Source organism: Melanotaenia boesemani, chromosome 15 (genome assembly GCF_017639745.1).
Source record: "Melanotaenia boesemani isolate fMelBoe1 chromosome 15, fMelBoe1.pri, whole genome shotgun sequence".
NCBI lineage: Eukaryota > Metazoa > Chordata > Actinopteri > Atheriniformes > Melanotaeniidae > Melanotaenia > Melanotaenia boesemani.
Window position 1 is genome coordinate 17,655,770 of NC_055696.1, and position 14,716 is coordinate 17,670,485.

Here is a 14,716-nt window from a genome sequence, read left to right on the forward strand (position 1 = left end):
CTTTTTTTTTTTTTTTAAATCTACATTTTTTCCATTAAACTTTGATATTAATTATATCATCATGAAGTCTAGAATGAAAACAAAAATGTCATTAGTTGTACTCTGTTTTTGATTTCACTTTTTTTTATTCATTCATTATCTAATAAATCAGAACTGAAGAGATGTCTGACTGGAAACATTTAACAAATAAGGATATGATGAAGTAAAAAGGGTGACAAAGTTGTAAAAACAACAAAAAAAAAAAAGAATGAGAAACATGGAGAAACTTCAAAGGAAAGAATATAAAGAAATGGAGAAGAGGAAAAGGACTGAAGAAGGGAAGACAGACACATAGGGCACACTCACCCCATGGGTGGGGAATTCAAAAATGTTGCACCTTTCTGTGGTTTGACTAAATGATGCGTGAGTCGGGTTTTTTCCCTCCCACAGGTACCGCATATATAAAATAATCTTGCCTGCCCCAACCAGCCCCGCCCCTCTGCTATTAAATACTCGCTTAGTATGCAATTAAAGGCCGATTATAAGGCTGATATTTGGCCTGGAAAATGTGCTGAGTGGAACTGAAAATTGGCAACAAAAAATTACGTAAGATTGGAGGTCACACGCATTGCACCCGTGTATTTAACGACTCGTGGCCTTGCACCTAAAGTTGTTTGGCTTGCTTTGCTTTTATGCTTCACTTTACTCAAACAGACAAAAAGCCAAAACAACATCATGCAGTTACAACTACTTGCTACGGGGCGATAATCCACAAAACGTCCACTGACCAGGAAAAAGAAGAAAATCCGGCTCATTGGTTTGCTATATGACGTATTCTACTTCATTTCCCGTTTGCTTTCACGCCGTAAGCGAACTGCAGCAGGATTCACTTGCAAATGAACCGAAACCATCGGTTTTCAAGCAGGCCAGAGTTCACTTCTTTTAGATACCAGTATAGAAAGGAGGAAAGAGGGGGGATGGGAGAGACAAGAAGGAAAGAGATAGTAAGGGGGGAGGGGTCTAAAGACAGACCGGAAGAGGAAAATGTGGTGGAGAAGCAGTTGAATACTGTGTCATCAGTAGCCTACAGGTAACAAGACGGCGGTCAGGCCTGAAACAATAAGGATGCAAGTAGTAACAATAAATCAGCCTCTTTTCATCAATGAAACAAGGGACCATGGCAACCAAGTACAACAACCTAAAGTAATTATTTTTCCCTCCATGCAGCTTTCACAACCAAAGAACTTTAGTATGAAGACTGCTGCTAGATCCTCTTTAGTTGCCCTTTCACTTATTTACCCAGGGCCTTCTCTTTATCTCCTCAGCTTTTACACTATTTGGAAGACTGTTATCTTATGACAAATAATGTCACTGCTTGCTTTTAGTGCAAGTGAATGGCATTATGATGTCGGAGCAACCTTGAATCTTGTTTTGACCCGTCAGCAGCATTGAAGACTGCACTCCCCACCCAGTAGTTCCAGGGACATCACAGCGTAACTTTTCTTTAAGTTTCCCTTCAGCGAAATTGGTTGATAACCGTGAGGTGCTTTTTCAGCAAGACAATTAATCCTAAACTACCCCTCCGGGTCCATTTAAAGGCTGTTACAGCAGTAAAAGACATGGTGGTGCTGACCATCTTAAAGGTAAGATTGTGCAGTGCTGTGTGAGTGTTATGTAGCGTTCTGCAGGAGAGGAGCCAACAAGCTTTGTCGGCTGGGTTGTCTGGGAAGCAAATGATAGTCAGTTTGATTAAGAAAAGAAGATTTTTTTGCTGAGAGAATAAAAACTAGTTTCAATTAAACTTTCCTCTGAAGTAGAGAACACGAAGTGTGTTTCCTCCTCTGCACACATGTTTGCCTTTTTTGTGTGAGAACTAGAAAAGGAGAATGTGTAGAGGATGTTGTTAATACCTGTGCATATCCTGGTCCATATTTATCGGCCTGTAATGTTTCCTCTGGCCGCAGCACAGCAGTGGTTCTGTGGATGTTATGCATCACATTTAACAGGAAGGAAACAACAGAGTACAGTGAACTGAGGTGGGGAGGCTCAAATTTCCCTCCCCAACAAGAACACAATAGGAAACATTTGCCTGTGTCTAATGTATTATTTAGAGTTTATTTAGCTGTTCTTAAATATTTGTCAATTTTCTCATACTTTTTGAATGTTTGATAAAGATCTGAGAACAAAACAACTGGATTTTGAATGATGTAGCTGAATGAAAGCACTAAGCAGTGGTTAACAAATTAATAGATACTATTTTCAGCTCCAGTTTAATTCATTAATATTTTTATTTCTGATGAAAACCTAAGTTTACAATTGGTTGGCTTTGTTTTCCTTTGAAAACTATCTAAAGTCATTTGTAATTAAGCACTAAGCCAAATTCAGCTGAAGTAATTAATTTCAGTTGGTTGTGCTACATTTCTTCCTTTGAAGGCTAAAGAAATAATTCACCCTCAAAATCTGGTTTTATCTCTAGGGATGATTGGAAGAGTCAGTTTAGAGATGTTCACAAGTCCTTTTTTGCAAGTCCAAGTCAAGTTTCAAGTCTTGGACCTCAAGTAAAGTCGCACGTCACTTTCAGCTGTAATGAGAAATGAGCCATGCGACACCTGCCGTCCGGTCTGCTTAGAGAACTGCATTATAATATCTAAGGAATTTAAAATCTGGACATACCCTTTATCTACCAGCATTTCAGGAACAGCGCTTATGCTTAGGTTACACTGACTAATGCTCTGTCCCCCTCCTCTGGACTATTTCTTTTATTTACTGAATTCGGAAAACCTGCAGATGAACATGAAAGATCATTCAGATTAGTTAATAGGCTCTTAACATAACTTATCCAAGAATTTTAAATGTAAACCAAAATCCATCTAGATCCACAGATAAATTTAAAATACTAATACTGCAGCTCATAGCATTGTTTTCCTGAATGTAGAGAGGCGGGTCAGCATGCTGCACTTCAGTGCAGGGATCACCAAACTGTGCTGCAGGTTTTAGACGTTTCCCTGCTGCAACACACCTGGGGCCTGTTCCAGAAAGCAGGTTATGTCAAAACTCTGAGTATGTTAACCCTGAGTTGAGGGAAACTCTTTGTTTTCCTTTCCAGAAAGCGAGGTGTTACCTCAAGTCTGTTACCATGGTAACGGATTCAATAAAGTAAACGTCCTTGCTGGCAGTTTCACCATAAAGAAACACTGAGGCCCTGATTTATTAACGCTTTGCGTGTACTAAAACAGGTGCAGACGGCTTTGCTCCGCTAAAATCGGCCCAAGCTTATCTATCAAAGCCGCAAACATGGAACTGCGTCAGTTATCCTGGCAAAACTGCGCCGCTCTCCACTTTGCGTTTCTGAAGCTACTGCATATGCATTATGGGCGTTCCGGCCAGAAAGTGCACATTAGTGGGAGGAGACTATGCAAATAAATCTGGTTTGCGCAGCAGTGGGATTCATGTAGCCCGCAAATAGTTTGCGGTGTTTATGTTTGCTCTAAAAATAGCGTTTCTGAAAAGCAGGTGCTAATTGGCACAACAGTATACGCGCAATGGCTGCAGTAATAATTTTAAGGAGGAGGCACAGACACCATGAAAGGCGACTAAGATAATGCATTTTTTTCTATTATATTTATTTATATAATATATTTAGAATGCCAGAGAAGAGGATTGTGGAGACGATCCAGCGTTGCAATATTAGAATTGCTGGATAAGTTTAAAGACTTTATCATGCCTGTCTTTTATTATTATTATTATTATTATTATTATTATTATTATTTCTTTATAGCTTTTAAACCTTTATTATTTCTTATTTGTTCCTTGCATGTTTTTATATGTACAATACCTTGGTTCCTAAAGGTTGTTGTTAGTGTGCCTTATAAATAAATTGAACTTGAATATGAAACTATATTGCAGCATTTCTGGTGACATTTAGATTTTTTTCCTCGACTTCCGCAATATTTTTATTTGTCTCCTTTATTCGTCTCAACTTCTATTGGATAAAAGTTAATTTTGCGTTTGCGGTTTCCTTGCTCTCCAGAACCTTACATGACAGAGCAAACAGCGCTGCTACATCTTCAATTAAATACTGCTGTTTGCTCCGCAAATGATAACAGGAGCAGTCTTAATAGATCAGGCGCTAATCGTAGAAACATAACCAGAGCAAAACTGCGCAGCAAATGTTAAATAGCGCAGCAGTTTTGCCCTCGTCATAACTCAGCCCCTGAGTTTCTACCTGTGTCCTCCCACCTGAAGCAGCTGTCAGACATTGGTTGTCCATACCAATGTGGTTCTAGAGATTTAGAAGCTGAATTAATACACAGTGATTCGTGTAGGGAGAAGATTTTTCAGAACTTAAACATATGTGATATAAGTTATTTTCAATATCTAATCAAACTGTACTATTTTGCAGTCACTCGGGTTATCCTGCTGTACATATCCAACAAGACAAGCCATGATCATAAGATGACATCACAGTGATATGGGTTCTTTGCGTTGCAAAAATGTCTTTTGTAAATGGGACCCTTATTTATAATACTGGCAACAGAAAACATTTTACAAAGATAATGGTATGTCGAGTCATCAGGAAAGTCCTCACACATGTCTGAAATCATAATTCCATAAATGTGTGAAGGGTAGAGATCTATTGTTGGCCTCTCTGGGTCTCAGTGTCTCCTCGCTATCCTCTTCCTCTGCCAAACCCAAAAGTTCATTTTAGACCCAGAGTTGAACCTCCTTTTTGGAACAGGCCCCTGACCAAATGACAGCTTGTTGTCAAGTTCTGCGCAAGCTGTTTAATAATTAATTACTTGACTCAAGTGTACTGCAGCAGGTAAAATCTGCAGGACAGCGGCTCAACAGGTCCACACTTAGTGATCCCTGCACTAGTGCATCAGAAAAAATGTCATTTTTTTAAAGGGCTTGAAAGAACTCTTTGGGAGGAGCACAAAAAATATTAAATTAAAACTTTTTAAAATTGAATAAAAAAAATCTATATTTTAATTAATTTAGATCCATTACTTGCAGGCCTAATAAATATACATTCCTAAATCAGCAACAGCTGTTTCTAATAAACAGACCCAGTAAAACTGCACTGTTTACAGTGGGTCTGATCCCAGTTTAACATGATCATGGCAAAGTCAGCTGTTTATGGAAACTGTTCAGTAAATGTCTCGTTCTTCTTATCAACACATTCAGTGGAGCCAATATGATGGAGTTAACTTCATTTTAGTACAAAGGTAGTAACAAGCAAACGTTTACACGGCTGTGGCTCTCAGCTCGTTGCTAACATAGATGCTAACATTAGCTTTCATGTTATAGTGACTAACCTCTGCAGATGTTTAAGGTGGATGTGGTGGATCCAGTGTCCTGGATTTTTATACCACAGACGTTTCGGTTTGCTGCTCTTGTACTGGTCCTTTTGTATTAAAAGTTACAGGTGACGAAGCAACAGCTATGTTCACCAGCGCTGTCAATGTTCTAATTGCACGTGCACTGCAGGCACATCTGTGTGACGTTACGTCAGTGTTACATCTGGAGAGATGATGGAAGCCAGATGATCAGAGAGAAGATCATGACAAAAACAAGATTGTTCACAAGTCTCAAACTGCGATTCCAAGTCGAGTCTCAAGTCACTGGAAATGTGACTTAAGTCCCAGACTCAAGTCCCCATCTCTGAATCAGATAGTTATTGGGGTTCTATCTGACACATTTAAAAATAATATAAAAGTCAAGTAAAAGCAGAATTTTTAACTATTCAGTGGTAACCTATTGGTTAAAAATGAGTCTTTTCTGGAAAAGATTTCAACACAGTCCAACAGTGGAAGCAGCAAGTTAATTTGGAAATGATGTGGATAAACTGAGCCACAAGCTGAAACCACTGCAATGGATCGTAGAAAATTATCTATATATCTTTCAGCCTAATATATGGAAAAGAGAGTATTGTATGCTATAAGAGTGGTTGATCTCTGTGAAGCTCTGTTGGGGAAATAAACAATTTAAAACGAAAACCATCATCAGTTTTTCTCATCAATGATACTTTCAGAGAAAATGGGACACATTCCCAAATGTGTGGTCTAGTGTGGTCTGGTCATTCCCAACTAAAGCCAATCAGCTAATTAGAGCCACAGGAATAGTAGAGGGAATGTGATTCGTGGTTCTCGTCATGACTCTGGTCACAGGATGGACGGGAGTGACATTCATACTCAGAGCAGGGTTGGTTGTTGTGAGTATGTGTGTGTGGTGGGGATGAGAGGAAATGAATGGAAGACAGCAGTAAGACGAGAGGAATTATGAGAGTATACACAGAACAAACAAAAGTTAGCCGATGTGCGCTAACAGGAAAACTATCAGATAGAGAGGAATGTAAACCAACAGATGATTCAACATGAAGTTTATCACACTCTCATTTAAGTGCCCAGAGGAAACAGGAAATGTGGACAGTTTTTAGGAGGGACTGGTGGTCATGGGACAGGTTGTGGGCTGTATTCAGTCAGACAACCAAAGAGTTACTCACAAAGTGAGTTAAAAAGATCAAAATGAAACAGACACACTTTTCAACCTTCCCAACTGAATTTAATGTCTTCTATGTTCAGACTGTCTCTATAAAATGAGACACAACTTTTGCAATAAGAGGGGACACGTCAATACAGTGTTTCAGTTATTGATTATTTTTAAAGCTCTTTAGTTTTTCAGTGACTGTTGAGCTTGTCTTAACTCAGACTCCCCTGTGATGTCTATTTTAGAAAAATACTGAATTTTTTATAGTTTTTAGGCTACTGTGTAGTGACTTTTACTGTATGTGAAGACACTGGAAGGTATGGCACGTCCTGTTCTTCCAGTCTTGGTTTTCCATGTTTCTCCAAACACAAACACAACAGTCATATAGTCTTTCCCTATCACTGTTTGTGGCTTGTCATGAGTTTTTAAATATGACATATCTGTAAATGCACATGACTGACCTGAGGAAAGAATACATCACCATCACTAACAATGGCCCTGCTTGTGGTGTATAATTGCTATGACGAAATCTTAGTCTTCCATAATAATTGCTTTACAGTCACATTATAAGCTCAAGGGGACAAGTCGGAAGACTGAATAGATATTTAAGTTTCACATCAGATATTCCTGAACAATTTCAAATGTATTTTAACTGAATAAAATTTGATTTTTCTTTTGATGAAACTTTAAGGTATGCACCAATAATAAACATTAAATTTGATAATTATGTGTTTAAAAATTGTTTTAATGAATAAAGGGGTTGTGCATGGAATGGGCTTCACAATCGGCTAGGATGGGAATAATAAAGATAAAAGGGGAAAAAGAGGGCTTTAAGGGGGGAGGCAGGAAGATGAAGCTCGGAAATGTTGAAATTCCAACAGATGGATCCTCTTACTTTTATTTTTCATTTGACCTGCAGAAAGATTTGCAGAAAGTTTCATAAACCAGAGCCCTGAACAACAAAAACTGTCAGCTAAAGGTGTTTATTTGTTAAAAGAGGCCAAATTACCCAATCAGTGTCCTGGACAGAGAAAATGGCAACGGTAAGTAAAACGACATTATCTGCTAATAAGTCAGAACAGCAAAGTAAGAGGATAATTCAGGCTTCCTTCACTAACCTGTTCTGTTACTCATACATCCATTCACCTCTAAAAATACAGAGGTAAGTAAAAGGGCAAATATGCTGCTGAGAGGAAGAATTAAAGCACATTATACCAGTTTTACGCATTTTTGTCCTGAGGCCCCCACTGCAGTGATTTTCATATTTTTACTGTTTTGCTTCATTTTGTTGTATTTTTTTTCTCCCCATTTGCAGTCACTTCTCTAGTATAAATACCACTGTCATCAAAGTGACCAGGCTTGGTGTAGAAATAAATAAAAAATAAAAATAACAATAAATAACCCAAGCATGAAATAAAAGTGAATTAATAATTTCAAAAAAAAAAAAAAAGTTTAGATGTTTGGGATCCACATTTGTCTATCAACTCCACACTCCTGTTTAGGTTGTTGCTCACACACTTCTAATGTCAAGATGCTGGCTTCCAACTTCCATTCAGATGAACACGTTACAGCACTGAACCATCAGTGTCTCGTTAATGGTAGATTTCTAACTTGTAACACTGGATTATTTGCTCTTTAAGCTGGTTAACATAGTTAAGTCTGTGGTTTGAGGTTTGACAAGTTGTACATATTTGCCAAATGTGGCAGCTGGTGTGATAGTTACAGCAAAATAAAGCTTTAGAAGTTTCTTTTAAGTGTACAGTTTGCTGTGTTTAGTTTGAGATAAAATCACCTAAAATGTAAGCACATACTACATTCAGATATTTTAACTGAGAAGCAGTGAAGAAGTTGAAACGAAGGAAGTCAAGTGTGTGTAAAACTGGAATGATGGTAGGATAGAAGAAAGATGGTACTGTGGTACTTAATCTGCTGAATAGGGATGGGGTTATGGGGTTAATCAAGAAAAGAACAAAATACAAGTTGAAGAATAAAAAAAAAAGAGTTTACCAAGGTATTTTACATTTTTTCCTAACGATGTGGTCATTACTAACACGAGACTGATATTAACTGTTATGTAATGGAGAAAGAAAAGAAAAGAAACTCCTGCAGCAACTGAGCAGCACAAAAAGTCTGCAGGGGAATGAATTGTATGGCTGGAATCTGTGTGCTCTGCTGTTTTCTATCTGCCTGCTGAGGATATTTGTGTATTCACAGTTTCCTGGAGGAAACTGTGGGCTGAGTGTATGCTTTGTGTGTGTGTCAGACAGCGTCAGAGAGGAAGCAAACATGTGAGCAACTCTGTTTGCAACATGTTGTGCAGCGGAGCTCCGTGTTGAACTCTTCTGGCCACATTTAGGAAAAAAACAGATGAAGATGCAGCACTCGTTTTGCTGTCCTTATTTAAGTCTCCTTGTTTTGCTCTTTTAATCTAATTTTGTTTTGCTTGTCTCCTGGATGATTGCCTCAGAGGATGTAATGCTAAGGAACCCCTCAGGATTTTTCTCTTTGTTTAAAACTTTTGGACCCAACACTTTTATTTTTATAGAAGTGTTTCCCTACTGTTTCAACCCCCTCCCCTGTGGTACTTCCTGCTTTTATGTGTTGTTCTGATACCGTCCTTCAGTCCAGATGAGTGTTCTCCGTTGGTACCGGCTCTCTGCGCTCTGGAAGAGCTGGATGTTCAACCAGGAGCCAACAGAGGAGCAGGACCAGACCTCAGAAACATCAGGACAAGAAGAAGAGCCACAGAAAAAGGAAGGGATCTTCCTCAAGAATCTGACAGATGTGAAGAGCAAAAACGTGGATTATAAGAAGCAAACATCAGAAACTGAGGACCATAATAGGGACTTTAAAAAGATCCAAAAGTCTGAACTACTACAACGCAGCTGCTCTGAACCGAGCTCTCAGGTCTCAAACTGCGCGGATCAGTTGTCCAGATGTCCCCACACACCTGGAGGCTGTGGGTTCAGATCCCCAAGAAACTTCTATTCTGAGGAGAGTTTTGACTGTGTATTACAGGTGGATAACGCCAGTGAAGGGGACGACAGCTTCCTACAGAGAGACGGGTCCCAAAGACGGTCCAGACGGCGCTTCAGGAGGGTGAACCCCAGAGGAGAGCGGGAACTTATCACAGATGGCCAAGAACCCGCCGGCTACAGCACGGTAAGAGGAGAAACATTGCTAGCAGCAAAGCTAATGCTAACCCCCTTTAGTATTTGCATGATAATTGTGAGTAATTGGATATTACAGTCTTTGCCTTGGCACCTGCAGAACTGTCAGTATTTAAAGATCTTTAAATATCCGTTTGTTTTTGGGGTTTTTTTTTTTTACCTAGCTGACATCTTGAGGAGTGTAAGCAGTGGCAGATGACGTAAATCGGAAATTGTCCGGGTGCACATTCATGCCCAGTCTCATTAGAAATTACCTTTTACTTTTTTTTTTTAATTAAAAATAGAAATTTTATTTAAAAAATTAGAAGCAACTAAAGCTTTTAGACACTTTGTTTCCATAGCTTTCTTTTCTGTGTCCATTTTTGTTTCTCATGCAATAAAAACATGATTGTGTTCAAAGCTTACAAGCTAGGTTTATGTGAAGGTCAGCTGATACAGTGGCTTTCTAGTTCTTTCACAAATTCTGCTTGACAAAAGCCTTGAAACTGTGCACAGCATGTCCCTCACGTGAGAGTGAGTTTCCCTCCCTCTGATAGGATCACTGGGGCCAGCATTGTGTCAGTTACAGTTTCCGCTAATCATCAGAAGCCACACTTTGCCACACAATGATCGGTTAGCACACACTTTTCTCTGCAAAGCTCTCTGGGGCATTACAAAGAGGCTTAATGGAAAACTTAAACATGTCCTCTGTAGACCCCATCTGCCTCTGTACTCTCTTGGTGATTGTTCCACTTTTTCAAAAATTGCATTTCTAACTGTCAGCAACACAGAAACCAGCCACATTTGCAGTCTGCAACTGTATTTATCATTTAAAGTTAGCCCACTCTGCATTTGCTGGCAAAATATGAGAATACCTAGAATTAGTAAATTGCTTTGGGATTATAATGGAGCAAGATTGGAAAGCAGGAGGAGCTAGAAACACGTGGCTTGAAAACCATCAGTGACACAGAAGATTATTGTGCTGTGGCATGCAAGACTCTTGACATGCTCATTTCCCTTAAGCATATGCCATGTTAGCCTGCACTGATTTCACTGTTTGCATACTTTCTTATTCTGACTGTGTCTTGTTTCTCTTTCGTTTGAATGTGTCTGCTGGTGTCTTCTATTCTCAGGATTATGTCAACAGTCAGGTAGGAAGTAGTGCACAATTAAGGTTTGCCTCCATTAATTCATATTTTTTTGCCCTGCATTGTTTCATTGTATCAGCCTTTTTGTTGTTGTTGTTGTTGACATGTGTGGTGTGTGTTGGGTAACTGTGCAGGTGAGTCGCTCCTGATTCAGGCAGCTGTTGTTTAGACAGTAGCAGCATTGGGAGAAAAAAAAGCAGGTCATTTTGAGGCTGCCATACACATGCTGTCTGTTGACACTGTGGGTGGCAGATCGGAAGGGGACTATCAGGGGGGGATAGCCAGATGCATGCTGGGAACAACAACTGAGCTGTGAAGAATTAGAACAAGGTTTTAGTCAGTTTTGACTGTTAAACTTTTGGGGAGGGAGGCAGTATAAAGTTTGACTCTTGATAGGATCAGTTTCAGGTTTCAGCTTTAGATGTGAGACACATCTTTTATGGTTTGCTGACAGTTAAAAAGTGTGATTTGTGTCACCCCGTGTGTGCTGCTGGTGGCCCTTTCCCCCACACATTTACTGTGGCAGAGAGAGCTATTGTAAAATCTATTCTTGTTTACTCCTCAGTATGTTTGACTCGCTCTGCATATACTGACTTTTGTTACTCTGTGATTAATTAACCAACAAGACTAACATTTGGTATTAGTTTTGTTTGTTTTTTTTTACAGTTCAGGTGTGGGAATTCCCTGTTTGTGATGTTAGCATATGCTGTAAAAGGACATCGCACAAGCATACACACACAAACAGGACTGCAGTTCTGGCAGTGGATCAGAAGATGTTGTTTGGAGGTCTTATTGAACCATAATAGCATCAGTAATCCATTATCGCTGCTCTGCACTGGTGTCTGCCATCTTTCTCTGTCTCTTAATGGCTTGCTCTGAAGTGAATGGAGTTCCTGGAGCTATGAATTGAGCAGAGTAGCTCCGAGAAAAAGGTTTAGAAATGGACAGAAAATGTGAATTTGTTTAGTGTCTTTAACAGAGAAAACAACACAGAGCATTAATGCCACCAATGAGCTGTAGCATTGGCTTGTATTTTTCTTAAATTTCAGATGAAAGAAGGACAAATTTATGATCAGATTTAGATGTATTTTAATATTTAATTGTAGTTATTTTATACTGTACCATGGATGAGATATGTGATTGATTTCTATTGATTCAGAAACCTGAATCCTTCTCCAGTGAGAACAGAGAAAAGATCCTGCACATTCTCTCACTATGATAACACACCGCTGGGATTTACTAATGACTCAGCCTCACACTACACACACATAATCATGCACACACATAAACGTTGCACAGTAACAGATGCACACAGAGAGAGTCACTTCATTTAGACATCTGATGCTTCAGCGGTTACTCTCTTTCTCCTGCAAGGAAGATGGATAAATGAAAACATCACCTCCTCTGCTCTGCAGGGGAAACCTGCTCAGAGGGATCTTACTGTCAGGCTGCTCCACGGCTCCTCTGGATCTTAATTCAGTACAGGCTCAGCCACCTGCAGAAAATAATCGAGCATTCACAGCATTTTTTTACAAAATCAAGTCTCATTCATTCACATTTATTCGGTAACAAAATCTACCTTCTGGGTTTAGACAAACAATGTAGGATTTGCTTTAAAGACTTGATTTTGTATTTGTGTCAGAGTTTAGTTTCTGTGGCTAAAAGATCAATATAACTGTCTTACATGTGCTCGTGGAGCGTGAAACAGCATCCTTTCTGCTGTTTTGAGCAATCAAGTGTCAGTACACATCACACCGGAAACGTATGTCTCTTGCAATGTCTGTGGTTTTTAGCTAACTTCCCGTATCATAGGCAGCACGTCTGTCTTGTGCTGTTTATGTACTAAACAGACAACACAGAGTTTAAGCCTAATAATTACGACTTGCCATTGGACACCACCATCAGGACCAGCATAACCTTTGCCAAAATCCTCAGATATGCAACATATTTGTTTGCATTTGTTATAATATGCTCTGGTTAATTATTGTTTTCGCTGAATCTGACCCACATTTGCTGAAAAGTATCCTCAGAACTGCCCCAGAGGCTGAAATACAAAAAGTAATGTGCACCCTACCAAAATCCTATTTCTTCCTGATTTTGCTTTCTTTTCATTCATTCGTCTGAAAGTAAAACCCAACCCTTTTACAAACAGAACATCATGATAAAATGGGCATATGTATTTCATATAACAGCAGTTTTCATGGCTACATTAGCGATGATGTAATCACAGTGACGCTGTTTTTGATGGTATCATTTTAACTCAATTTAATGAGCTTGTGCCCATCATACTGTTTCATTACTCAAGTTACCCTGATGTCACTGCTTCCAATCAGATTACATCTAAGGTTGCATTCCTCATGTGGTCGATGTGTGAGTCACGAGCAACCTTTTGTCATGAAAGTGCTAAGCTGGTGAGAAGGGTATTTTTCCCCATCATCACCTTTTAATTCTCAGGTTTGAAAGTCACAGAATGGTGGTGATGGAAAGCTTATTTTCTTTGTTGCTGTTTTTAAATGATTGAGTTAACTCTGCCGCCCTGACCTGAGAAGCTTGTTTTTACTTATCTATTTGGCTGGTGAAAGCCTCCTTAAGTTGAACCGGCTGGTTAAACAGAGCAGTTGTCTGGGAAATCTGTGCAGCCTCGGTCTCTGTGGTGTGATGCAGAAAAAGTTAATTTCCTGTGCTGATTGTGTTGGAATCAGCTCAGCAGTGTCGGTTAGTTTTATAGCGTTTTGCTTGGCATTGTGTAACAATGAAGTTGTGAATGTTCCTATGATTTGGCCTTTATTGTAATTGTAATTAGTACATGTGAGTGCATTTGCAAATCAGTTATGTTTGGGTCTGTCTATTCTGTTCTTTAGGGCGGTCTCATGTATTTTTTTATGTTTATTTTACCCATACTTGTTGCAGAGCTAAAATATCCTGGGCTGCTTGTGTTTTAAAGCTTTGAGCTACTATAATGCATCTACTCCTTCAGCATCAGAATGCTGGTGGGACCACCTCAGTCCTGGAGGCTTCTAGGCAGTTTGCCACTGCTAGACCGAATGGGGCCCTAGGAAGAGATGGATAGTCAGGAGCTGGCAGACAGAAGTGAACAATGGAAGCCACAAGATCAAAATTTTGCATGTATTTGCTCAGAAAGTGGTCAAATTCCATTTTTTTTTACTATTACTATTTGATTGTTCCTAATTTTTTCTGTAGATGAGTCTGATCAGGTAGAGCTGTCAAGCAAAAAGCTCTTGTTTGACTAGAAAGACTCTTTACCATATTCCTATTTAAGTGCATTTTTCCAGGATTGTGCTCTATTTGTGAGCAAGGCTGCATAAGACTTGAAAGATGTCAGTTATTTGTCACTTGAGAATATATTCTTTCTATGAATATGGCTACATTCACACGCAAATGCATACACATTTCAGCAGAGCACCCAGGGCAGAGCTGGTGGAAAACGCTGGTCCAAAAACAGATAAACATATAAATCCTGACAGACACCAAAGATAACGCGCTCTTGTTCTTGTCTTTCATATCTCAGTTCTCCTCTCACCATGTCGTCTTGTGAAGCAGAGATGCCATTATAGTAACCATTTGAGATAAATCAAAGCAGTGAGGAAGAAGAGCAGGTAGAGGGTTAAAAGGAAAGGGAGAAGTAGAGAGGAGTGTAAAATGAATGGTGAGAAAAGTTAGATAATGAAAGAGGATGGCAATGGAGTCGACAGGTAATGGAAAAAAAAAATGTGTAGACGAGAAGGAGGAGAGCTAAGTTGTGAGAGGAAGAGATGAGGCACGAAGGTGAAGGTTGTGACAATGTCAGGTGGGGATTTAATGGGAGGGTGGAGTGAAAAAGGAGAGGTCAGGAGAGCTGAGACAGGAGCGTAAAGGAGGATGAGGCACAGCTAAAGTGAATGCAACCAGGGGTTAACGATACTTCTTATTACCATGTGACCTTATTCTAAC

At 39.4% G+C, this 14,716-nt stretch overlaps 1 protein-coding gene across 6 annotated transcripts in view; it reads left to right on the forward strand.

The window, feature by feature from the left end:
• The window catches only part of LOC121654158 (rap guanine nucleotide exchange factor 6-like), a 146,467-nt gene that overhangs the window by 51,927 nt on the left and 79,824 nt on the right, over positions 1 to 14,716 (forward strand). For 5 of the 6 annotated variants that reach the window (XM_042008128.1, XM_042008130.1, XM_042008129.1 and 2 more), the window contains one exon: positions 9,487 to 9,630. In XM_042008128.1, the coding sequence (XP_041864062.1) occupies positions 9,487 to 9,630 (144 nt within the window). Of the gene's footprint in view, positions 1 to 7,292; positions 9,376 to 9,486; positions 9,631 to 14,716 lie in introns of those variants that run through there. The other variant, XM_042008132.1, reaches the window with a different exon arrangement.